Source organism: Lissotriton vulgaris, chromosome 10, assembly GCF_964263255.1.
Source record: "Lissotriton vulgaris chromosome 10, aLisVul1.2, whole genome shotgun sequence".
In the NCBI taxonomy this organism is placed as follows: Eukaryota; Metazoa; Chordata; class Amphibia; order Caudata; family Salamandridae; genus Lissotriton; species Lissotriton vulgaris.
This window is the reverse complement of record NC_141698.1, coordinates 395,846,491-395,871,133: the sequence shown is the minus strand read 5'-3', so window position 1 is coordinate 395,871,133 and position 24,643 is coordinate 395,846,491. Positions and strand designations below refer to the sequence as shown.

The 24,643-nt window shown below is 39.0% G+C and overlaps 1 protein-coding gene across 30 annotated transcripts in view; it reads left to right on the top strand.

The window, feature by feature from the left end:
* RBFOX1 (RNA binding fox-1 homolog 1) overlaps window positions 1–24,643 on the top strand; it is an 845,440-nt gene that overhangs the window by 473,401 nt on the left and 347,396 nt on the right. For all 30 annotated transcript variants that reach the window (XR_015300686.1, XR_015300685.1, XM_086941201.1 and 27 more), the window contains exons 4-6: window positions 3,257–3,310; window positions 15,696–15,788; window positions 17,441–17,501. Coding sequence is in view for 28 of the 30 variants with exons in the window: in XM_086941201.1 (XP_086797327.1) it covers window positions 3,257–3,310; window positions 15,696–15,788; window positions 17,441–17,501 (208 nt within the window). In the remaining 2 variants the exon portion in view is untranslated. The remainder of the gene's footprint in view (window positions 1–3,256; window positions 3,311–15,695; window positions 15,789–17,440; window positions 17,502–24,643) is intronic.

The window sequence follows — 24,643 nt, the reverse complement described above, 5'->3', positions numbered from 1 at the left end:
CATGTATCCCAGGACACAGCCTGCTGGCACTAAATGCTTAGGGCAAGAAATGCCAACTTTCTAAGAATTACATTTATATAGTTCAGATTTAAATGGACTTTTTCAACTGAAGATGGTATTAGATTAGAATTCATGAAAGACCAAACATGACATTCCAACCTGTTTCCAAACAAAGGTTATAAATTATTAAATGTGATAAAGTAACCCACCGTTATCCTGTGGGAGAGGTAGACCTTGCAGTAGTGGAAAATGTATTTAAGAGTTTTTTACTACCAGGACATGTAAAACCTAAAAGTATATGTCCAACTTTTTTAATACAGGGCACCCTGCCCTCCTGTCATATGGGCTGTAGAGGCTATTTAGTGCCTACCATGGGGGTGACATATATATTTAAAAGGAAGGTTTAGGTCGGCTAAACAGGTTATTTTGCCAGATATCACTGGCAGTTTAAAATTGCACACAGGCTGCAATGGTTGACCTCAGACATATATTCAAGAGATACTTACGTGGGTTGCACAATAACCGTTGCAGGCCCACTAGTAGCATTTAATTAACAGGCCTTAGGTACATGTGATACCAATCTAATAGGGAATTATAAGTACATTAAATGTGCCAGTTGCATGTAAGCCACTTTTACCATGTTTAAAGGAGAAGGCCCAAGCAATTTAGCATTGGGTAGCAGTGATAAAGTGCACAGAGTACTAATGACCAACAAAAATGGGTTCAGAAAACAGGAGGAGTGAAGGCAAAATGTTTGGGGTGACCCTGCATAGAGGGCAACGTCCAACAAATAGAGTTATTGAGTGTGAGAACTGCCTGATTGTAACATCAATATCCCCCATTAGTTGTGTATTAGAACTTTTATTGAAATACACTAACTCAACCATTTTTCCTGAAGGTCAAGATTTAAAAATGAGAAAGGACATTATTTTAGTTGCTTCATTACAGAAAATACATGGTAATCTACTTAAACATTCTACTTGGATTATCCTTGCAGAAATAACCTGCTCAGTCTATGCAATTCTCATAATTTACTATCAAAGACAGCTAGGTGTGAGTCTCATTAGTTGGTATGCTTGATGTCCTACAGACGTTTGATCCTAGATTCTATCTTCTTGAAGATTAGCCTATTATTTTAGATTCAGTTTCTGATTCTGGGTTGATTCCCAATAGCTGCAATTTGTAGAATCCAGACTGGACTAATTCCATTGGTGGGGTGTAAATTGGTATCCTGTGAACTGTTGTGCAACTTTTATTCTTGAAGTGCTGAAAAGAGGGCAGAGACATGAAATAGAAGATACCTGTGGGGCTGAGTCCCTAGTAAACATAAAAAACAACTTTTTGTCCAGATAGCGAGGTTGCCATAAACCTGCCCTGAGGGTTTGCTATCAAGGCTATCTACCTATACCATTTCTTACATTCCAAAAAGCCTCCAGTTTTAAATTGAGGTGTGCCCCAGCTTTCTGCTGGAAACTAGTGTTACTACACTATAAGCACCCTTTCCTGAAGAGACCCTTTGAAAACATCCCATGGTGACTCATTGAGCCTGCATAGGAAGCCATTGGTATCTGGCTGAGAAGCAGGTTTGATCAATGTCCTTTTCATGCCCAATTTTCGTAATTGACTTGAGCTCCAAAGGAAGTTCCACCATTGGCCTTGTCAACGAATGAAATGTGCATGTTTGTGCTTCTAATGTGCACTTACAAGTTGGCCATATTTGGAACCCCGTCGTGTTTCACTTTGTCAGGCCAGATACTTGCTCTTTAGTTAAAAATAATGCTATATATTTGCAATCACTAAGGAGCCTTTTTCCAGGAAGAGTTTCACATTTTTACTTCCATCTTTGTTCCTAAAATTTAAAAGCAGATTTCTTCAACAAAACAAACCCCACGTTTTATTTGATCACATGCACTCTAAGGTCAACCAATGGGACAATTTCAGAAGATCAGTTAGATACATTTTCATAATTTGTTGTTTTCCGATTCCATTTATTTCTATGAAAAGCTTTTTAGCATTGAGTGTTGTTGGGTTTATATTTTAGTTCCCTAGAATATTGCACCGTTTGTCAATTTTTCTTCAGTTTTGCTTTACTTTTCTTACTGATGTTTTATCTTTTTACTGAAGATTGATGTGGGCATTAACTTTTTTTAATCCCTACTGTTTTTTTTCTTTAGGTTTGTTTGATAAGCACAACATCTATGCCCTTTCTCAGAGATATGCATGCATTGCTCATGCAATTCTACTACAAACACCCAAGGATCCACTCATTGAATAGGGTTTACCTTAATATACTAGACTGCTGGACATTTTGGGGCATCCCACAGACCCCTGCGTGCATGCAGGCCCACACTTCAAGGTCCCCGATTTAGTCTGAATCCTATGGGTAGTAGTGAGATGTGGGTGTTTCGGGGGCCCCTCACGACCTCCCACAGGCTGGCCCCATAATTTTGTTTTACACCACTGTGGACATTCAGAGTCATCCCAGCTTCTCATAATCATGGACAGTGAGTCCTGCTTTATCCTTCAACAATTTGCTTTGTGATCACTCGCTCTACTGTTAATGTGCCTTGTGTGACATCGCAACAAAAAAATATTAATTTGAAACGATCGTCTTCGTTTGTTAAAGAGTTCAGAAAAGACTTTACACCGAGCAAGTAAAATGAAGTGTTTCAGTTTACAGTTACCTTAATGTCAGGCATGCTATTGAATTTAAGGTGTTTTCCTTATGTGGGAAAACATTGATTACTATCTACAGTGATAAACACATTTCGATTGCAATATAAATAATTATTCCTTAAAGAATTTTTGGAATTGTCTTTTTCAAGGATTACAATATTCTGCTTAACTTATCATCTATGTTGCTTGGAAGTTAGATACTCTAAACTAGCACACGCTGCCATGGCAACAGACAATGTGTTGCCATGGAAGCAGAAACTAAAATATTTTTAAAATTCACTCCTTGAACAAGAGTCATGTTTCCTTTTCGTCGAGACTTCTTTAAGTTACTCAGAATTCCTCTTGATCCATATCTGCTTTTCACACTAAGTGCGTACATTGCAATGTGTTTGCTTTTGTAGGGACCTATTTTCCAGACTGTATTTTAGGACTTCTGTATGTCCCAGTTTTATGACAAGTCTTGACTAGGCTGTTTTACCTTGTAGAATACACTTGGATTCGAGTTAACATCTGTCATAGAATCATTTCTTCCGAGTTGTTTCGCTTGTTTTACTTGTTTTATTTTTTTATTTATCTGCAGCAATTTGGCAAAATCTTAGATGTTGAAATCATTTTTAACGAGCGGGGCTCAAAGGTAAGCAACCTCTTTTAATACGTCATTTGTTTAATCCGTAGAAGAATGTCATATTTGGAGGTGAAAGGAAATATCTGCACTGCAGTACCCCCATAATTAACATTTTTGGAATCCCACACACGCCTCTTTTCAGCATACATTAATTGTTTTTTTAGAGTTGGTTGAGATTTTAAAAACAGAATGTTGTTCAACATGTTCTTTTCCTACATGTGAAGAAAGAAATATTGCTTCTTTTAGACCCTAAATGGTTAAACTGCAATATTGCTTTCCCACTTTCAAAATAATCAAATCTTTTTTTGTGCTGATCTTTTTGTATCTGCCAGTGATAATTACATTTCTCATCACAAAATGTACCCATCTCCGCAGGAAAAAAAATAACATCATTTGCGGGAATTGGGATTTTTTTCCCTGCTATTGGAAATGAAAGTTAGCATTATAATCTTAGATCCGATTGGCTTGTTACTTAGGGTATTGCCTGGGATTACTGAAGTGCAGACGTTTTCCTGACGACTAAAGCACTATAATGCTCCAACCCTTTAAAGACAAAATGTATTATTCTGACAGTTGATGATATCTGACCTAAATTGTTTTCTTTCTATGGACAATTAATTTCTAGCTGTTCTGTCTTCTTTCAGGCTACGAATATTCTCTGTTCACGAAAAAAAAGCAACATGCAGGGGGCCCTTACAGCCGAAGCATTTTCTGTTCATTAGCTTAACACGTAACATTAGGGGCCTTCGTTGTGGTGGTACTCTGTGTGATAAGCAGGGAGTCAACGACAAGCAACAAAAAAAAATTCAATGCGTCCTCTGAGAGAACAGTTATTTGCATCATTGCAAATGTCTGTTTCATATTTAATGAGCATCCTACACGCAAAATCTTAAATCCGGAAATGCCCGTAAGGTTGAGAAGCAAGTCTGCCATTATCAACTCTACTGCTAACATTTCCCGGAGTCTGGTTTCAAACTACTGTTGTTTTTAAAGTAAAATCTTTTCACTTTTATTTGCAAAACGTAACTGACATTATGCACAGAATGTGTTTAGGCTATTCCTCCTGAAAGTGGTGAGACCACTCTTCCAATGAATCCTTGCCAACAGATTTGGTTGTTTTTTGAGAACCTTTAACATGAGCGCTGGCATGGAGCAAAGTGTTGCATTGATTTACTTCCCATCACAGATCTCAAAAGCAGGCGGAGACCTCCTGATCTACCACTTTCCCAGAGAGTTTTCTAGAGAGGGTCCCTTGGAGTGCCACATTTATGCTAGTGGGTGGGGGATGACTCCTGGCTCTTCCCTAAAAAATGGTTTGAAACTTCCCAGAGATAACCATAAACGCGTTGTTGGACTTGGCTCTTTTTGCAGGGTTATCCCCAAACTTTGCTTCTTCCTCCTATTTTTTCCTGACCTGTTGTTATTGGTTTTAGGACTCTTGGCACATTACCACTGCTGATCAGGGCTAAAGTGCATATGCTCTCTGTGTAAATTGTTACTATGATTGGTTCTCCCTGATTGGCATTTTTGATTTACTAGTAGGTCCCTAGTAAAGTGCACTAAGTGTGCCAGGGCTGGTAAACCAAATGCTACTAGTAGGCCTGCAGCATTGATTGTGCCACTCACATGAATCAACCTGAAAAAATGTGTCAGGCCTGCTCTGCCAACTAGAGACCCCCATTTCTAACTCATTTTCTGTAGTCCCTGTTTATCCTATGGCAAACAATCCCATAGTGACCGTCACTCTCAAAATCCAAGATGAAGATGCCCTTCTCCCCTTGTTCAGTTCCTGTATGCCCAGCTCGAAGTGTGGTCAGGGGTATGAGCAGTGCCCTCCTATGTGATCACTCAAAACTGGCTTTGGGTGAAATTTACCTCCCACTGGGTTTGATGCCAGAATAACTCCGGGACAAAGGCTAGGGCCTTTCCAAGTGTCACCTAACATTTACTTATGACAGAGTAGGCCCCTTTGAAGTTAGTTAAACTACTGGGCCCACCTGTACTGCCCAAATTTTCCTGCCAGGGCAAAACACCCACCTCCTCACTCCCAGTCCAGTGTCCATGTCTGGGAGAAGTTTTCCACTCTCTTTTACAAGTCATTCAGGTCAAGTACACTCTGGGATGCGGCTGGAAAGCTAATGAAGATTAGACTCCAACTGCTTCATACAAGGTACAGATGACTTTCTAAAAGTAACATTTCCTATATAAGTGATGACAATCCAACTTCACCATTAGAGTTGGTTTGTATTGAACGTGAAAGTAATTATGTGAATGGAACTGTAACAAGTACAGGACAAAAGTGTATAATATATACCTTGACATTTCCCATGTGCCAGTTACATTCTTGCCAGTGGAAATGTCATTTTGGACTTAGTCACTGGGTGAAATGCCATTTATAAGGTCCAACATGTTCTATTCTTCAATATTATGCACTTTTCCTTGTAGACAGCAAGGTGAGATTAGAGGTTGTGTTTTGATTATTTAAAATCATGTTTTTCTACGTGTCAAAAGGATGATTTTGACCGGTCATTGCAGCACCTATTGTGAGGCTTCAAAGGATATTCCTGAAGCCATTTTGTCACTTGACACACTAGTGGATAGTAGGTGCTGAAGTTTACATGTGACATTTAAACTTCTATGCCATGGGTCTAGTGTTTACCCCATATACTATAGCTTTACAAGAGTTAAATATGCCAACAAAGGATTACCCAATTGTCGTATAGTCAGAGCACATACAATGGATACTGAAGAGCAGTGCGCCAATATGCAGAGTCTAATGAATAGCAATTAAATTCAAGACAAAAATGTGGGTAACCATTCATTAAGGTGCATTTTCTCATAAACCTTTAAACTCAAACTGTATGCACACGAATTGTAGATTTACCAACATTTTAAACACAGTTTAAGATCCTTCTTTGGACCTTTCAGGTACTGCTTGGTAATATCTTTAGCCACTTACGTGCTGACTTGTCCTCAGTGTGCTAAAACTGATGTGGGTACGACATGTGACGTGTCAGACTATAGAGGTTTTGGAGGCTGTAAATCAGAAACATCTGCACCAGTTTTCTAATCTCCTTCTAACAGCATTCTGTAGTCCTAGACTAGCTGTCTTATCAGAGACTGAGGCACGTGACCATATTAGTTTTAGAGTAAGAACCACCGGTGTCTCACTACAATGATCTGGAAGTGAATAGTGACCCTGTGGGTAATGTCTTGTTTTCTGTCTGTCCTGACAACACATCATTCATGACAGATATTCTCCATCTCCGCCCCCTCTCTATCAGCTTTGGAATTAGTTTTCTCCCGGTACATCTAACATGTTTGTAATCCTTCTAAAGATACACACGACTGCCTACCATCTGTCATTTCTGATGTCAGGAACATTGTAAGCCTTCTTTCGTACATCAGGCACACTATAGAATCTGTGTTTCGATGTCACTTGTACTCTGACCCCCCTCCTCCTCATGTGTCACTATTTTAATTAAAAAGGAAAACATTTTACAACTTGTCTGCGTATAAAAGGTTTGCATCGCGTTTCTTTATCTGAACGCCTTTCCCGGAGCCTTTCTCATTTAGATCTCGTCCAGAAGAAGATGCTTTACCAGCACTTCCAGTGGGCATTCAGCACATACATCTCTATTAATATAAACAGACAGAAGCACACATTGCACGAATTATCCAGATGAAATGCAAAGGATGTCATAGTATTCATGCCAGTATCAACAAAGTTCAGTAGGACACACACGGTGAAGAGTCCTCTACTCTGCTCAGTGTCTTCTTGCATTTCTAGACAGTAACTGATGTTTTAAGGGAAATTACTAAACAATGTATGCATTGATCAGATAATGTCAGTTATGTTTGGTATTTTTCCCAGTTTCACAGACGGGTGAGAATGTGGTTAACGTTTAACAATGTCGCTACATGAAGGCTCATCTTTGCATTTCAGCCACAGCCTTCTTTTGTAAAGGAAGGGTTTCAGGGGAAGAGCTATTACCTTTGGCACAAGTAAACTCTGCATCAGGGTTACAGTTTCTCTAAATGATCAAAAAAGTAGGCCTCAGGTAAGAGTATTCACAAGTCTAACATTTAGAATCCTTGCCCAGAGCTGAGAAAACATATTTTTAATTTGTAGAAAAATTGTTTTCACTCGATTATAGATGGACTGGCGAGAGGGAGGTTGAGCAAGAGGGTAAAGAGGGGTGTAACATCGCCTTGTTACATAGAACTGAAAACTGGTAGTTACACAATTGCTGTTCTTATCTCCAATTCTATAGGAGAACGAATGTACAGGGATCTACCAAATACCACAACAATGTTGGTCAAGTGGGAAAGCCTAAGTTAACATAGATTTTTTTTTCCTGTAGACAATTATCATTGTAACAATCGACCATTATTTCCTCTGGAGACACATTTGAAAATCAGCTTGACCGATGAACTTGTGCGGCTTGTGTTTAACACCTTAGCTGCGTGTAAACATTTCTCCCCAGTGCTGCGCTGTCCATTAGAACTAGTGCTGAATGGACGTTCAATGGTCGTGCGCAGCACTGGGGAGGTAGCGCTGCTGACGACCATTGGCAGTCAGCAGCACTTAAGGGGTTAAGAGAGAGGTCAATAAACTGGTGAGGTGTTATGCCTGAGCGCATTATGATGCTCTAAAATACAGTTCCTCAGAGCTAAACCAGTTTCAGTGAATGCAAGCTTATGTCACTTTTGGATCTGGGTCCGCGCATAATTTGAGCTGGTGGTTTTTGGTGCTCAGCACCGGCACATAATCATCAACAACGGGGCTTTTCATGAGCACCAGTTAAGGGCACATTCATATATGGTAGTCATGGAGAGATTAAGTGATTTGTCTAGAATCACAGGATGTTGAGCCGATGTTGAGACTCAAACCTGGTTCCCCAGCTCTGAAGACAGCAGCTCTGGCCATTACACCACATCCTCTCCCCATTTTGTATGGTTAGTAGTTGGCTCTGTTTCAGGCAGCCATAACAGGAGTAATAAGCTGGTGCAAAGTGCTTCTTGACGAGAGCCCAATCACTCATTATTTTGCAAATTAACCACTGATCTGGGCTTCACTGTCAATAACACTGTTACAGAAAATGAATGTGGATGTGCTTAACAAGCGAGCCAACAGTTAGAAGTGATTTCAATCTGTCTACGTACAGTTACTAAAAGAAAAAATGAAGTGTGGAAATGTAAACCGAAATTAGGGGAAATATGAATAAGGGGGGAAAGCATTTGAGGATAGTTATCCCTTAACCACTTTGACTTTCACAATAATTAAATATAAACTAAGAATGTGTAAAAGTCAAAGTAAAAACGAAATCTTATGGGGGTATGCATTTTTTCAATTTTGATCATTATGTGGAGGACTGAACATGAAAATTTAGTGGCAACAACATTTTCTTATTAAAACTGGTCACTTGGTGGCGCAGAGAACTAATACCTTTCTCCATGAAAACCACTAAAATGTGTTTGCAGAGGCTGGTAGAGATGGACCATAATCATAATTCATTCCAGTTAACTGGAAGATCTCAATAGGATTCTATTTTGATAGTTTTATGAGGTCCTTTGAGCTCTTGGCAATCACATAATCTTTCCTAACAGAGCATTATCTAGGAGTCTGTTATCCAGCAGGTGAAGCAGACAATCCATGGCAGACTCAATCCTTACTTACTTTGTAGGCAAAACCAGGACGCTGGCCTCCTCAGTATTGGAAAATTACTAAAACTAGTCTTTGGGAGTAGGAATGCAATTAAGCTTTACTAAGGTCTTTCCAGATATTCTTCTGCAGGTATAGACAGCCACAGCCAGGGAAGTCCTACTTAGTGATACACTTCAAAGACTCAAGCTAAGAAAAAGTCACTGAGCAGGAAGGCTTAAAGAGGAATCGTGACCTCACATGAGTAGGGGCATTACCACTATTCCTGCTGTTGTTTCTACGATCATCACTTCCACTTTTGATAATGTAGTATGTAATTGAAGCCCTGTGGGACATTTAAGTTAGGTCAGATCCGTCTCACCTAGGGCTTCTGAAGATTGATAAAACAGTCAAGTACTTTCTCACAGGTAACACAACTGCTCTCCAAACATGACAGCAACTTTTTTCTGAGAGTTCCTTATAATAGACCTATAAATCCCTCTTTACTATTATTAGATGGTGTCATTTTCTCTCTGCTGGGGTACAAATGTACTACTTGAGCTAGGGATACAGCCATCTTGGCTTCTGAAAACCATGATGCATACCACTGGGGGATATTTACGACCTACTGTAATGCCTCATTGACATGGAAATAAAGCGCACCAAAACCAAGGATTTCCCACACAGTAGATTGGAAATATTTATGTAGGTCTTATTAAACTATAAGAGGAATTAGTTAAGAAATGGTCATTGTTTTAATATTTGAAGGGAAGCATCTTTCTTTTTCTCCATAGTGCTTAACATAATGTATGATGTGCACTATCATACACAAAATCTGTTGCTGTCAATGAGGCGCTGCTGAAACAGACTTTCTCTTTATAGGTTAATAACATAAGTATTTTTTATTCCTTTGTTTCTATTGAGGAGTTAAATGGTTTATATGACACCATCCAAACAAATATTTCATTATGGCTTGCATGGAAAGAGTTCCCACTATCAGCGGTATAGTTCTTAACAATAAACTATAATGTATAGAAATTATAATCATCTTTTTCAAGTTGTTCAGTCGCATTTGTCAGTTTTGTCCTTTTATCCTTATATACTTGTGTACTAACAGATTTCTTTCTGATTCAATCAATCTATCAATAATCTTTATTCGGATATGAAGTGTCCATAAAAGCACAAACAATTCTCACAAAGTTAATCATTTAAAACATTACATAAAAACATAATCTGGGGTTAAAAAATACAACAGAGCGTTAGCTATATAAAACAATTCAATGAATCATCATAAAATTATACATCAAATTATTCTGATTCATTTTGTCCTAATATCTATGAGGCTGTTGATTGTTTCAATGTATTGCATGAAATGTATGGCTTGTCTCAAAGGGTTGGAGTAAATATAATATGGTGTTTTTATTATTTCAAAAAACAGTTACAACACGTTTCACATTTGTGTGAATACCAAATAAAATGCAATACTTTAATTTATTGTATGTTGTTTGCCATCTACGAATCTAATACGAATAAAGCAAACTAAGGCACCCTCAGCATTGTTAAGATTGTTATTGTGAATTAGCAGAACATGAATTGTTGTATATAAATGGTACAGAGCCTGCAAAATGTGTTGATATTGAAATGAACAGAAAGTAGTACTATAGTGTTGCACTTGATGATCTGCTTTGTTGACACACTTAGCCCTTTGTACAATTAGGTTTAAGTTTCACACAGTGTCTTATACTTGACAATATACTAGCCTTTCCTGTTAATGATTCTCCCAATTGACAGCTAACATCTGTGCATCACCTTCCTCTGAAAAGACACTAAACCACACAGGTAATGTTGTGCATGGATGCATTCTTATCACCACAATACACATATGTTGCTTATGTGTTCACTCAACTATCAGTTTCAGTGCTGATGAAAATTAGCTTTGAGTACAAGAGAATGGTGTGAGAACAAGAGTAAAGCACCAGGATGTTCACAGACTATTAGATAACTGACTGAGCATGCAAGGCACCCAATTTCCGCTCTAGCCTTAGGCCTGGTCGATCTATCCTTGTAGCATACAGTGTAAAACCAGGCTGCTTCCTGGACTGCTTTCTTCTATTAGATTATGGTATTTAGTAAAGAGCCTTATTGATTACTTATTAATATCATACAATGAGAGCATATTTGAAAATGGCTCCTAAAAACAAAGTTGTACACAGAAACAATCAACTTCGTACATTCAGCTTGGTTACACAAATTTGCTTGACCTTGGCTGCAGAAATATCACCTGTCTTGTCTTCGAAAGGTGTATTACTGCACCTTAATATTCGTTTTAAACAAGAATCAAACAGATTCCTTCTTCCTTGACCTGGTACCACACACCTGCTTTGCCAGAGTGACTTTCAGGATTTCTAGGTCATCCATGAATGCATATTTGGAGTTACCACAAAATACCTCTTGACAAAATATGCAACTACCAGCCTACAATCTCTTGCACCTATTGATAAACGCATCCTGTTGAGACCTAGGCATCCCTGAACTTTATTGTAGTAAGATGTGACACATTATATAGGTTCAATATATAGGTTCCAGCAATAGCATTTGTGATCTGACCCATCTATGAGGACCTCAATGAAAGAAAATGCCTCAAAACTCGTCTCCTATTAAAGCAATGTAGTTTGCAGAGATGCACATTAACATTTTTATTCATTTCTTTATTTCGTTGATGAGCCTAATTAAAAGGGTTAAGTGAAAATAGAGGAACGACTCACTCATACAGGTGATGTAAAACTTCACTTAAAGGCAATTCATTTCCATATATATTTCTGAAATTCATTGAAGATCTCGTTTATGCAAGTATAATTTAGCTCATGAATCTTTCTAGCATATGGAGTATTCAGAAGCAAAATAATTTGGGAATTACTATATTTCTAATCAACAAGCTACTTCCTTCAGACCACTCTACAGTCGGAACGACTAGAACTAGGGCTAGACACACTAGACAATTCTCTCAATGTACAGCATTATGGAGAATCGTATTGGAAGTGCCAGCCCAGAACTGTAAAATCGATTAAGCAGATCCAAAGCATGAATGCTGTTGGTGTAACAAGGAATATGTCTGGTTTCACTAAAATAAACCCATTAATCATGTCTCAAAATATGATATTTTTACAACGTCTATGCTGTGTTTTATAGCACACAAACATGCATCATTTTATCCAAATGGTGCACAATACATACATCTAACTATCCCTTAGATAGAGAGTAGTATAGCTGTGGGCTATGGGCTTGTGAGGTCAGTGTGGTTGTAGTGTTTGTAATAGAAGACAATAGTAAGTTTGTGGAAGTGGTATCATTGTTCTGCAAATATATTCTTAAGGTAGTGTGGCTGAATGATTAATCAGTAGGAGGGAGTCACTGTTATTGATTTATTGCACCATGAATCCTATCATATAGGGTTTTATATGGTGGTGTCTAGGGACCCTGTTCTCATTCATTTGTTTATCTAATGTGGAAGAAAATTAGACTTTCTGAAATTATATCCTGAGTTGGAACTGTGGTCAGAGTGGTATTTTAATATTTTATCACTGATCCAAATGAAACAGCATGAAAATAGTATTCTCTACTATAATGCTTTGAATCAATATGCCCAGGAGCTTTATAGCTAATGATGTAGAGCTATTGTAGCAATCTAATTTGCTCTCTGTTTTGCCTGTGCTAAAGAGATTTCATTGCAAATTTGTCATTTATCTGATTCAGGCTGCAGATAAAGAAGATTAATCTGAAAGTGTACTTAAAGGATAGGTGAACAGGCATGTGAGTAAAGTTAGTTTGTTCACATTCACTTCCATCATAATTCTAAGTGCGGCTGATATCTCTGACATAGATGTTATGAGATGCATTAATACACTTAGCATCAGTCAATTTATTTATGAGGTCATCAAGGGCAGTTATATAGCTGAATTCCACAATAGATCTTTTATGTGGTGTGTAGTTGCTTTGATAAGACTAAAGTTCAAAGGTAAGGTTGCATCTCTGTGCTGCAACTGTATTTCTTTTTATCCCAGATAGAAAAAGTAGACATTGGAAAAGATTTCTCAGATTTCTTAATTATGGCTTTCAACTTTATGGTTATATCAACTTCCCTATTCAAATCAATTAAAAAAAATATTTATTTGGAAATGTCACAACGATCAGTAAGACTTCAAAGAGACCTATTGACACAGATTTTTATGAGAAATAAGGACAAAACATCAATTAATTTTCTCATAGAAGTAATTCATGATTTATAGCATTATGTTTTGTATTTCAGTGCCCTTTCTTAATTTTTAATGCATTTAAGATTTTGACAAGCATGTGTGGTTGTATCATAATTAGGCAGTCAGGATTGCTGACCAGATGTCGGTCAGTCCCAATTCTGCGATGATGTTGGTCGAAGGCTTTTCCATCCGACACTATCATTGATCACTTTGACATTAAATCATTGGGGAACAGACACACACTCTTACATTTGATCCACAGAGCTTACTGTGACTTGAATAGTCAAATAAATCAGTCAAATTGGTCTACCACAAGCTTTTGCTCATGAACCGGCGCTGCTGTAGACCCTCTAACCCATGCACTCCAAGACATTCCATTTGTATTTTCATGAACAAACCATGCATATCATGTTCTATACATGGTTAGCCATAAGCAACCGCAGTTTAAATATTTCAACATTATTTTCTTAAAAAGGAATTGTAATAAGTTCTCCATTAGTGAGCCAATTATGCCCCTCCAGCTCACCATTATTGGTCATCTCATTCTTACTCTGATCAGCTTGTTAGGAGTACATCTTCCTTACTGCAGTCTACGGGGACCTTTGATATTTTCTTCTTAAGCTCTTAGAATGTATCTCATATGGCAATATTGACTTAACAAACATTCGTTTTGGAGACATTTTGTTGACCTTAAATGTGTTAATAGGCCAATGACCCTACCACTCTTGCATTTCCTTTTCTGCTTTTGATCTGTGGGCTTTTATTATTACATTCTGTTTCAAATGCTGATCCAAAGAGTTTCTCCTTTCTGTGCCATCCCCTTCGTAGTGCATTTAGGGAGTGGTTTGATAAAGTTGTGCCCCTGTTGGTACAGCAGAGTCCAGAGTTGAAAGAATAATTGAAGATGTAGCATAATGAATCTTAGCTGGTTTGTTCTTTAGACATTTCTTATTTGTGGTGGCAACAGATAAGCTGTAAGCCATGGACGTAAAACCAACCATCTGATACAGTGCAGATGCTGAGGAAGCCAGTTGAACAACCATACACACAACTCTATTGTCGCACATCTAATTTGAAGCACAATCATTCTACTCCACTCCCACGAGTGATTTGATTGGGACAGTCATATAAACAACGGTGCTCCGGTATTGTGAACCTTGAATAAATATAGAATTAATTCTTACAAAGAAAAGGGTCTTTTGGAGGACTAATGCTCAGGTCTAAACACACAAACCATTATCATTAAAGTAGAGAAAGATATATTCTGGTCCTCATTCATGTTTGATTTAAAATGGAAATATTAATTAGGTTAGGCGCTGGTGTTTGATAACCTCCTGTACCAGATGTAATGTGAGCACAGCTTTGAAACTGCAGAAAAATAAAAATAAATCAGCAAAAAAAAAGAACTCAAATACCTACCTGGAAAAGCCATAAAACTGAGAAACTGACATCCCAGAGTGAAAATGTGTATAATTAGAATTCGAGCAGGAAAAGATCTGTCTTAATAGAGTAAAGTTATTAATATGTACTCTGAGCCACCAGTGACAAGACATTTGGGAAGGCACAAAGGTTGGTGGATTTAATACAATATCATTTCCTCTACTCTGAATTTCTCACAAATGGTCCAGAGACCTTTTCATTGGAAGGAGACGTTCAGATGTTGTGACTTCTTTGAGAGAATCTTATGGGAGAGAAAAGTGAATTGCATGTGCACACGATAATCCTTTGTTGACTCTCACAATGCCAAAAAAATCATTATTTGCAAATAAAAACAATTGCTGAAGCTGAAGTGTTTATCGTCACCACATGTTTTTATATTGAGCAATTTATTTTTTTATTCACATTATGTTACTTCACTTTAGTAATCTAATGTTAAATAAATGTATTAAGCATAACATATTTATAAATTCAAAACCACGGTATAGGAATTAGACTGTTCTGGTTTAACATTGTGGCATTATATTAACCACTATTGCATGTAAGCTAGAATGTAGTTCACACAGGCATGAATTCAGTGAATGTAACAAATGCTAAGTTAAAACATGTGCTACTAGCTTAAGGACATCTGCGGTTTTACTTACATTAAAATGATTGCATGCTAGAAAACAAAGGTTGACTTGAAAAATCATTTCATATTTCTTTTTACCTCTGTTAATACACAAACATTTAATTTGATTTAATTTTCTTTTTATTAGATATGTTTTCCTCTGTAATCACATAAAGGTATTTTTGTGGCGTCAATCTTCATTTCTGTCAATGGCACTTAACTGATGTTAGAAATACATGCACATGTTCTCGTGTGTGGTCTATACTTGACATCTCAATGGACTTATATCAATATATATTTTTATTTTTAGAGAATTGCATGTTTAAGAAATAAAAGAAAAATAAAAGAAGTATCAAGTTAAAATCAAACACAAAATATTACAAAAAAGTTTTTTATTGATTGAAATAATAATATGCATGTTGTTTTCCCCCTTCTCCCTCCTGCATGCAGGGATTTGGTTTCGTAACTTTCGAAAATAGTGCCGATGCGGACAGGGCGAGGGAGAAATTACACGGCACGGTGGTAGAGGGCCGTAAAATAGAGGTGCATGTTCAAAATATTTTCCTTCTCATCTTTTACAAATGTCTTTTTCACTCTCATTTGTTGTTTCAGATACATCAATGGTGTACCACATGTGCTCCCCTTTCCCTACTCCTTACCATTGTTATGATATACGAGAATTATTGTGCCCTTTGTGATTTCCCATGATTTTAAATGTTTTTCTAATGTTTCAAATATTATTTGGTAAATTAAAAACTGATATGTTGAACACAAATATACAGTGCAAAATGACGTCATACTTCCAAGTGAAAATTGTACATGTTCCTTGAATCCATAGGTGCAAATGATCCTTGAACCAAGAATTGACAAAGAGAAGAAAAAGGTCTAAATAAGAATAGAATTCTGCAGCACATCCTAAAAATATTCATTTTGTAGCTACTGGTGTGATGAACCCAATGTAGTTTAAAAAGAAACAAATCAACCATTTAAATGACAGCACAATATTACATTCAATAATATATATATATATTTAAGTTAACTGTCAAAGATTCATTATGAGTGAACTTATTTGGTTCTCAATTTGCATTTTGAGCAAACCTCTTATATGCCTCTTCCAATCCCCCAAAAATCCCCCCAAAATAATATCAAAAGAATCAGTTTGCACCTCTGGATCCTGCTTAGAACCGTCTTGCAGCCGTATTTGTTAGAAGTAAAATAAAGAACTATTCAAAATGCTGTAGTCATTGAGTAAGATGTTGCATATTTTGCCTTTTCATTTCCCCCCCATCAACGGTAGCATGTAGGGCCCTCCCACAACTCTCAGTAACTGTATACATACCCATGCTGGCGAAGGTGCTGAACGGTAAGTGGAGAACACCCTCTGCCATTTCACATACTTAGCACTGATTTCACACGAGTTCCTTTTTTATACATGTATGAATTTGTTCTTGTTTGTTTTTTTGTGTATTCCTTTGTTCCTCTGGTACGTCTGTAGTTAAATGCCTTTTTTTAAAGCCTGAGTGGCACTGATTTGATTAAGGATGACTTCTACACATCTTTCTCAGATTGCTGAGTATTGTGTTTAAGAGTACGCCAAAGGTCCCTCCCTAATTTTTATTATTATATATAGTAAACTGTAATTCAAAAGCATGATTGGTATTGTTAAATCTTAAAAGAAAAGCACCTTCTATTCCAAGTGGAGAATACTTGATGCTTATTTTCCTGTAGTGCCTCTCTTCTCAAAAGCCCTGCTGTACATGGTTGAAGTTTATTTATGCCATATTTATAGATGCCTCATTGGTTTCAATGTACCTTGTCTTTTCTACTCAGATTCACTGCATGAACATTTATTTATTTATCTTGCTTCTTTGGAAAGCTATGTAACCTTGCTGTGCTATCATCAAAATAATGCATGATTTAAATAATTAATTGAACAATGTTTTTATTTAATTTGACTTTTAGGTCTGCTTATTAAATTTTAAATGGTATGATTTTTCTTTATTTAAATGGTTTGTATGTTAGGCTATTTTAGAAAGCAAATGTCAATATTAATAGCAGAAGTTGTTTATAAACTCTGAAGCTTTTATAAGACCATCAACATATTATTTTAAATGGCCAACATCAACTATGCATGCCTAGAATAGGGTTGGGTTCCTCCACATAAAACAAACTAACTCTCTTTTCTATATGCTTAGGTAAATAATGCCACAGCACGTGTAATGACAAATAAAAAGACAGTGAACCCTTACACAAATGGTAAGTCTCTCAGCTTTTAATGTAAACTACTGTAACTCATAATAAAACTCAAACTGGACAGTGAACTTAGTGCTTTAATCTTCATGGCTAGGAATGGGCAATTGGCGCTCATAATTGCTTTTTAAATATTATTTTCATGAACAATTCTATGAACTAACTAATGCACTTTTGAAGAATATCTGCTATTTGCTCTGTGCTATAAAGAAGTGATTGAGCCATCTCATAAGCATACACAAATGTTTTTCTTGTTTAATTTGATGTGTTAATCTTTCCAGGGTCCCCCACACAGAAGTTGCATGTTCAGGAGCATTGAATTAGCATGTTCAGACTCAATAATGGTGCCTGTAGTGTGCTTAGTGTAGATAGCAGAAGAATTAGAATTGAAAAAAGCTGTCAAGGTATTTTTTTAAAAGGACCGTTATGTGAGAAAACAAGAAAGCATAGTTTGTGATTCAGCAGTTGTGTGAAAGTTCTGCTTACAATGTTGGTTCATGAGGTATAAATATACCTTTATTTCTTATTACAAAATTTATTTAACATGAACATATCAAATGAAACATTGTATGTAGTGCTTATTTACTTCTCAAGTTTTCCTGACACAGGAATTGTTTAATTTCTAAAAAATAGAAAATGTGTCTGCTCTTCTTACCACTCTTGTTCATCTATGCCAACTTCCAGTACCTTGTCACAAAGGATTCTGATGTTGAGGCTGAATAAGAATTGGGAACCTTTTTTTGTTTTGATCAAACTATTGTGCAAGTCACAATGTAGATCAAAATGTATTTACTGGGCACACCCCATCAACAAATGTGGTTCATCATATATCACCTATAGGCCCATCCTCTTTATCTAAGCCCAAGAGGATTATACTCCTTTTCTTCAATATATGTGTTTGGAGTAGGATATTTAACTATCTGGCTCCTTTCAATGTAGTGGTACTTGAACATTTTTTGGCCAGAGTAACAAAATGGCAGTAAGAAATGTACAGATCTCAAGCATGTCAAGTCCTTTCTGATTACATTGGGTTCAGAGAACTGCTTCAGCTAAGACATGCCAAAGGGTGAGTTGCCACAAACCAATAGAATGTGTCATCCCCTTAATTAACAGTTCCATGACTTTGGAGTACTCCTTATCACAGCTTAAACAGGCATGCCTAAGAACGTTCTAGGTTTTCTGTCTGAGGATACTTGAATTTGCTCCCTTTTTTAGTACCCAACATTTGAGTTGTTGGTCCAAGAGGTCCTGTGCTGCCTTTGAAAGATCCACATTTGGCAGGCATAAAGCTAGCTTTGCTGGAATCGAAATAAATAAATTAAGTTATTGTCTTTGGTCCGTCCAAACTTATTAGTGATCCAAATGAGTAGATCCCAAAATTGGGAGAAAAACCCCAAGCAATGAAATTTTCAACAAGAAGGGGATCTGGATTTTGTTTGACAGACTGGGAATTGAATTCATGATAAAAGTGAAATAAAGGGTTTGTCACCACTGATTTCATTTGATTTTATTTTCTCCTATTTCACATACATTTGAAAGTCCTTACGTGTTTTCAGAAGTAGAGTTTTGGCTTTTTCCACAGTCCAGGTGCGCAATGTAAAACAGAGATTGACATTGCTTGTGAACCACATACCAGCTATTATTAATATTTGTTTGGGGGATCTTCACTAAAGGTGTATTGCTCATCTACAGATTCTGGGATTGTGTTTCATCTTTATATTATGACATATGCCATAAAGCACCACCCATATCATAGTACCACTTTTGATTCTACTGTGTCAGCTCAGAATGTATGGGGTGTAAACATGATCTGAGGTTATATAGTTAAAAAGTGCTAAAATCTACTATGTTTCTTATCTTTTGATGATTTGGGCTAGCCACTTGTGCTATAGGGAAGCCTCGTTCCTGCATGATTAGACTGGCATTATTTAATTATTCTTTCTTCACTAACTAATCTACACTGTCATTGCATTACGGAAAATGACCTGTTTGTTTTGTTCTTTAAAGAGCCATCTAGTGAAGAGAAACTCTCAGTTCTCTTATCAAGGTATGCATAACCAAAAAACTAACAATCACCAAAAATAAGCTTTCTAGCATCATCTTGTTGGTATAAGGTTTAAGTAAGGCAGGCAAATCAGTTGATTCTTTAAGTAGTGAAGTTGAGAGGAACCTCTGAATACTGAGAGCAGTATTTCACTTGATATAAAATGTCCAACAAAAGGTACTTCTATCAGTGGGACGTTTCTGGATTGAACACTCATTAAGTGTTGCAATAAAGTTAATAATTTACTCTTTCTTACCATAGTTAAAACAACATAAATCCTAAGATGTGTGTGATACATTATGACAGTAATGGCTGATATTTCAATCAAGTAATGGAAATGTTGAATTGCTGCAAAAACCCATACTTTGTTTCTTTTTATGAATAAATAAGTATGACCGCTGCCGCATTTTCAGTAAATAAAATCTGTATGTCACAGGAGCGTGTTTGTGTCCATACCCCTGAAATTTGATGAATGCAATTGAAATTTCAGTCACCATAAGCCAAAGACAAAATGGCAAAATAAAATCAGGAGTTGCCAGTACAGATATTTGTGAACATCCTGATTTTCAGTGTATACACTGCCCAGGTACACTCCATGGACCTCAAGAAATCAGATATGGGGGAATGTATCTCTGCTAACAACAAAGTAAAAGCAAATGAGAATTCAAGAGCTCCGACAAAAAAGGACACAGTCTTCAACCTTTGTTACGCCTTAGGAATTTGACTCAAATTTGACAAATCAGTGCCTTTTCTGGAGTTCACCTTCAGGGCTATTGCTTGGAAGGCCCATAGCGTCTGTAACAATAGCAGTAGAGGAAAGGAGAATACCAATCATTTGTTGGTGGAGTGTAGAGTGGTCAAAATTTTGCTTATGCCCCTTTATAAAGTGATTTTGGGAGTCTCTCATTGCACTTGGCAAATGTTTCCACTGAAACACTTGTTTGTTACCAAAATGTTACATAATTTATCTGCCGCAGAATGTAGACTGATTTGCATATGGCTGGGTCCAAACTGGAGTGCTGTGGTGAGCTAAAGAATTTTGGATTAACCACAGATCCTTGTGACTAGGGGTGATTGTTTGCAGTTGTCACCCAGGACGTTCCCACGGCCCTTTCGCCTGCCTCTCCTGCAAGTTCAACTGCTTCAGAACCCTTACCAAACCCACCTCCTCCACACACAGCTCCGATTCTAACCGCCTGAAGTGCATCCTGCTGAACACCCGCTCGGTCCACTGACACGCAACTGAACTCTGGGACCTTCTCGACACCGCGTCACCGGACATCGCCTTCCTTACAGAAACATGGATGAACTCATCATCTGCACCCGATATCGCCATAGCCATACCAGACGCCTACAAGATTATCCGAAAAGACCGCACCAATCAAACAGGAGGAGGCATGGCCATCATCCATAGGAACACCATCAAAATCACGACCAGCTCCAACGATAACATTGCAACCGCCGAACACCTCCACTTTCAGATCCACACCGACCCTAGGACAACACTTAGAGGCACCCTCATCTACAGGCCTCCAGGTACCCGCACTCAATTCGGCGATGACATCACTGACTTCGTCTGCCCACATGCCCTCGCCTCCGAGAACTACATTCTTTTAGGAGACCTCAACTACCACCTTGAAAACAAACACGACAGCAACACCACCACCCTTCTGGACAACCTGGCCAACCTCGGACTCAAACAACTTGTCGACACCCCCACCCATACAGCCGGACACACTCTCGACCCTATCTTCACCTCCAGCAAACACATCTCCTTCGATCGCACCACAACTCTCCATTGGACGGATCACAGCTGCGTTCACTTCAGCTACAAAACCACCCTGAACCACAACCGCCCACAACCTATTCCTAGGAGAAACTGGAACAAAATCACCTCCGACCAACTCCTCACATCACTCAACCTAAACCCTCCCACCCTCTCATTGGACCAAAACCAAGCGGCCACCAATCTCAAGCAATGGATCACCCACTGTGCTGATGAATTAGCACCCCTGAAAAAGCACCAGATCAAATCAACCAGCAAAAAGACTCCCTGGATCAATGATGACCTTAAAAAATCCAAGAAGCTATGCCGCACCCTGGAGAAAACATGGAGAAAAAACCCAACCACCGACAACATGGCCACCCTCAAAGCAGCCACCCGCAAACACCACCAACTGATTCGATCCGCCAAGAAATCAGCTCTCAAGGATCGTCTTGACAACAACACTCACAACAGCAAGGAACTTTTCAACATCGTCAAGGAATTCACCAACCCTGCCGCAGCATCTAACGACATCACTCCCTCCCAAGACCTCTGCGATGCGCTATCCGCCTTCTTCTACAACAAAATTGCAGACATTCACAACACCTTCGAGACTACTCTCAGCGATCAACCCTCCCCACCCCCCTCAGATCCCACTCCGCCAACTAACAACCTTAGCGCCTGGAACCCAATCACCACTGAAGACACCATCCGCCTAATGAACTCAATCCACTCTGGCTCGCCAACCGACCCCTGCCCCCACCACATCTTCAACAAAGCTGACTCCATCATCACACCCCATCTCCGTGACGTCATCAACTGCTCGTTCAACTCTGCCACCTTCCCAGAAAGCTGGAAACACGCCGAACTCAGCGCCCTTCTGAAGAAACCCACAGCAGACCCCTCCGAACTTAAAAACTACCGACCCATATCCCTCCTCCCATTACCGGCCAAAGTCATTGAGAAAGCCGTCAACAGCCAGCTCGCCGCCTTCCTTGAATGCAACAACTCCCTTGATCCTTCTCAATCCGGGTTTCGAGCCAAACACAGCACCGAAACCGCCCTCATTGCAGCGACCGACGACATCCGAACACTTCTGGACAACGGAGAAACAGTGGCCCTCATTTTTCTCGACCTATCCGCCGCTTTCGACACAGTCTGCCACAGCACCCTTATACAACGCCTTAGCAACATCGGCATACAAGGAAAAGCCTTGGACTGGATCATCTCATTCCTTGCCGGGAGAACTCAAAGAGTCCGACTTCCCCCATTCAACTCAGAGGACACTGAAGTCATCTGTGGTGTACCTCAAGGATCTTCACTCAGTCCCACCCTCTTCAACGTTTACATGAGTCCACTCGCTTCCATCGCTCGTCAATACAACCCCAACATCATCTCTTACGCCAACGACACCCAGCCAATCCTCTCCCTCACCAAAGACCCCAACACCGCCAAAACCAATCTCCACGAAGGCATGAAAGAAGTAGCCGAATGGATGAAACATAGCCGCCTCAAACTCAACTCAGATAAAACGGAGGTGCTCATCCTAGGGTCTTCCCCCTCTGCCTGGGACGACTCTTGGTGGCCATCCGCTCTGGGCACAGCACCCACACCCACAGACCATTCGCGCAACCTTGGCTTCATCCTAGACTCCTCTCTCTCGATGTCCAGACAAGTCAACGCAGTCTCATCCTCCTGCTTCAACGTACTTCGCATTCTCAAAAAGATCTTCCGCTGGATCACCCTCGAGACAAGAAAGACTGTCACCCACGCACTGGTTACGAGTCGACTGGATTATGGTAACACACTATACGCCGGAATCACAGCAAAATTACAGAAAAAACTTCAACGCATCCAAAACGCATCAGCGAGACTTATATTAGACATCCCTCGCCAAGATCACATCACCAGCCACCTAAAAGACCTCCACTGGCTTCCCGTCAACAAAAGAATTACTTTCCGCCTTCTCACCCATGCACACAAGGCCCTCTACAACCTTGGACCTGAATGCCTCAACACTCCACTGTCCTTCTACAAACCCACCCGCCAACTAAGATCGTCCAATCTAGCCCTCGCCGCAGTCCCGCGCATCCGTAAATCCACCATAGGTGACAGATCCTTCTCCTTCCTTGCTGCCAATACCTGGAACTCACTCCCTACTCACCTTCGCCTTACTCAGAACCACATCTCCTTCAGAAAAGAACTTAAAACCTGGCTATTCGACAAATAACGAACCCCCTCCCCAAGCGCCTTGAGACCCTCTGGGTGAGTAGTGCGCTATACAAATTACCGAACTTGAACTTGAACTAAGTGGGAAGGGTATGCCCAGATGTGGGTCCCATGCTCACTACACCACTGGATTCAAGCTGGCCTGGCTAATGAATGGTGATGTCCTGAAACCGGCCCCAGTATGCTTGTTTCCACTCCAGGGAGGACCTGGCTTGGCAGTTCGGGCTGGACTGTTCCCATAAGGAACTGGGTCAGGACTGATTTGCATATGGCTGAGTCCAAACTGGGGTGGTGTGGTGAGAAAAAGAATGTTGGATTAAACCCAGATCCTTGTGACTGGGGGTGAATGTTTGCATTGTCCAGCATCACGTCCATCAATTGTTTCTTTTGCAAACATATTGCTTCTTGCCAGTGCTGGGTCTGGTGGATCAGTGCAATTGCAGTAATCTGTATTCGACTTCATGTTAGCTGATGCAAATCCAAGTGAATTCTCTCAGCTTTTCATCCTTCCAAGGTTCATAAAATGAATACTAGTGAATTAGGTGAGAATTAAAACCTGCTATTCAGCACCAATGTGCCCCACGGGATGAATATGCACTTTACAAATGCATATTTTATGTTGTTGCCTAAATAAACTTGATATGGCTGTATTCCATGATCAGCGAGGACTGATTCAGGAGTACTGGGCACAAAGAGTGGCTTATGTCAAATATTTATTTCTAGCACTCCAATGGAATGGATGTTGGCTGTGTTCAATGAATGCTTGATCTGACAGGCTCTGGGTGTCAAAATACCCTGTGTCATCTGGTCACAAGAAAGTTAAACAGATGTTTAAGGCAGTCGTGAAAAATCATATCAATTCAATTCAATTCAAGTAAGTCTTTATTCGATTAATTCATCATAAAAGACATGCAATACAACATAAACATGAAATATAAAATTGTAGAAACAGAATAAAAACATCTAATACCATATTAAATTACTTATACAGACTTCTTAGGAACAAATATAAAAAGTAACAATAATCACAGGAGAATACCACAATATCACAAGTCAATATGGGATGCCCAGGAATTGGAGAGCATAAGATCATAGTAAACACCTAAGATG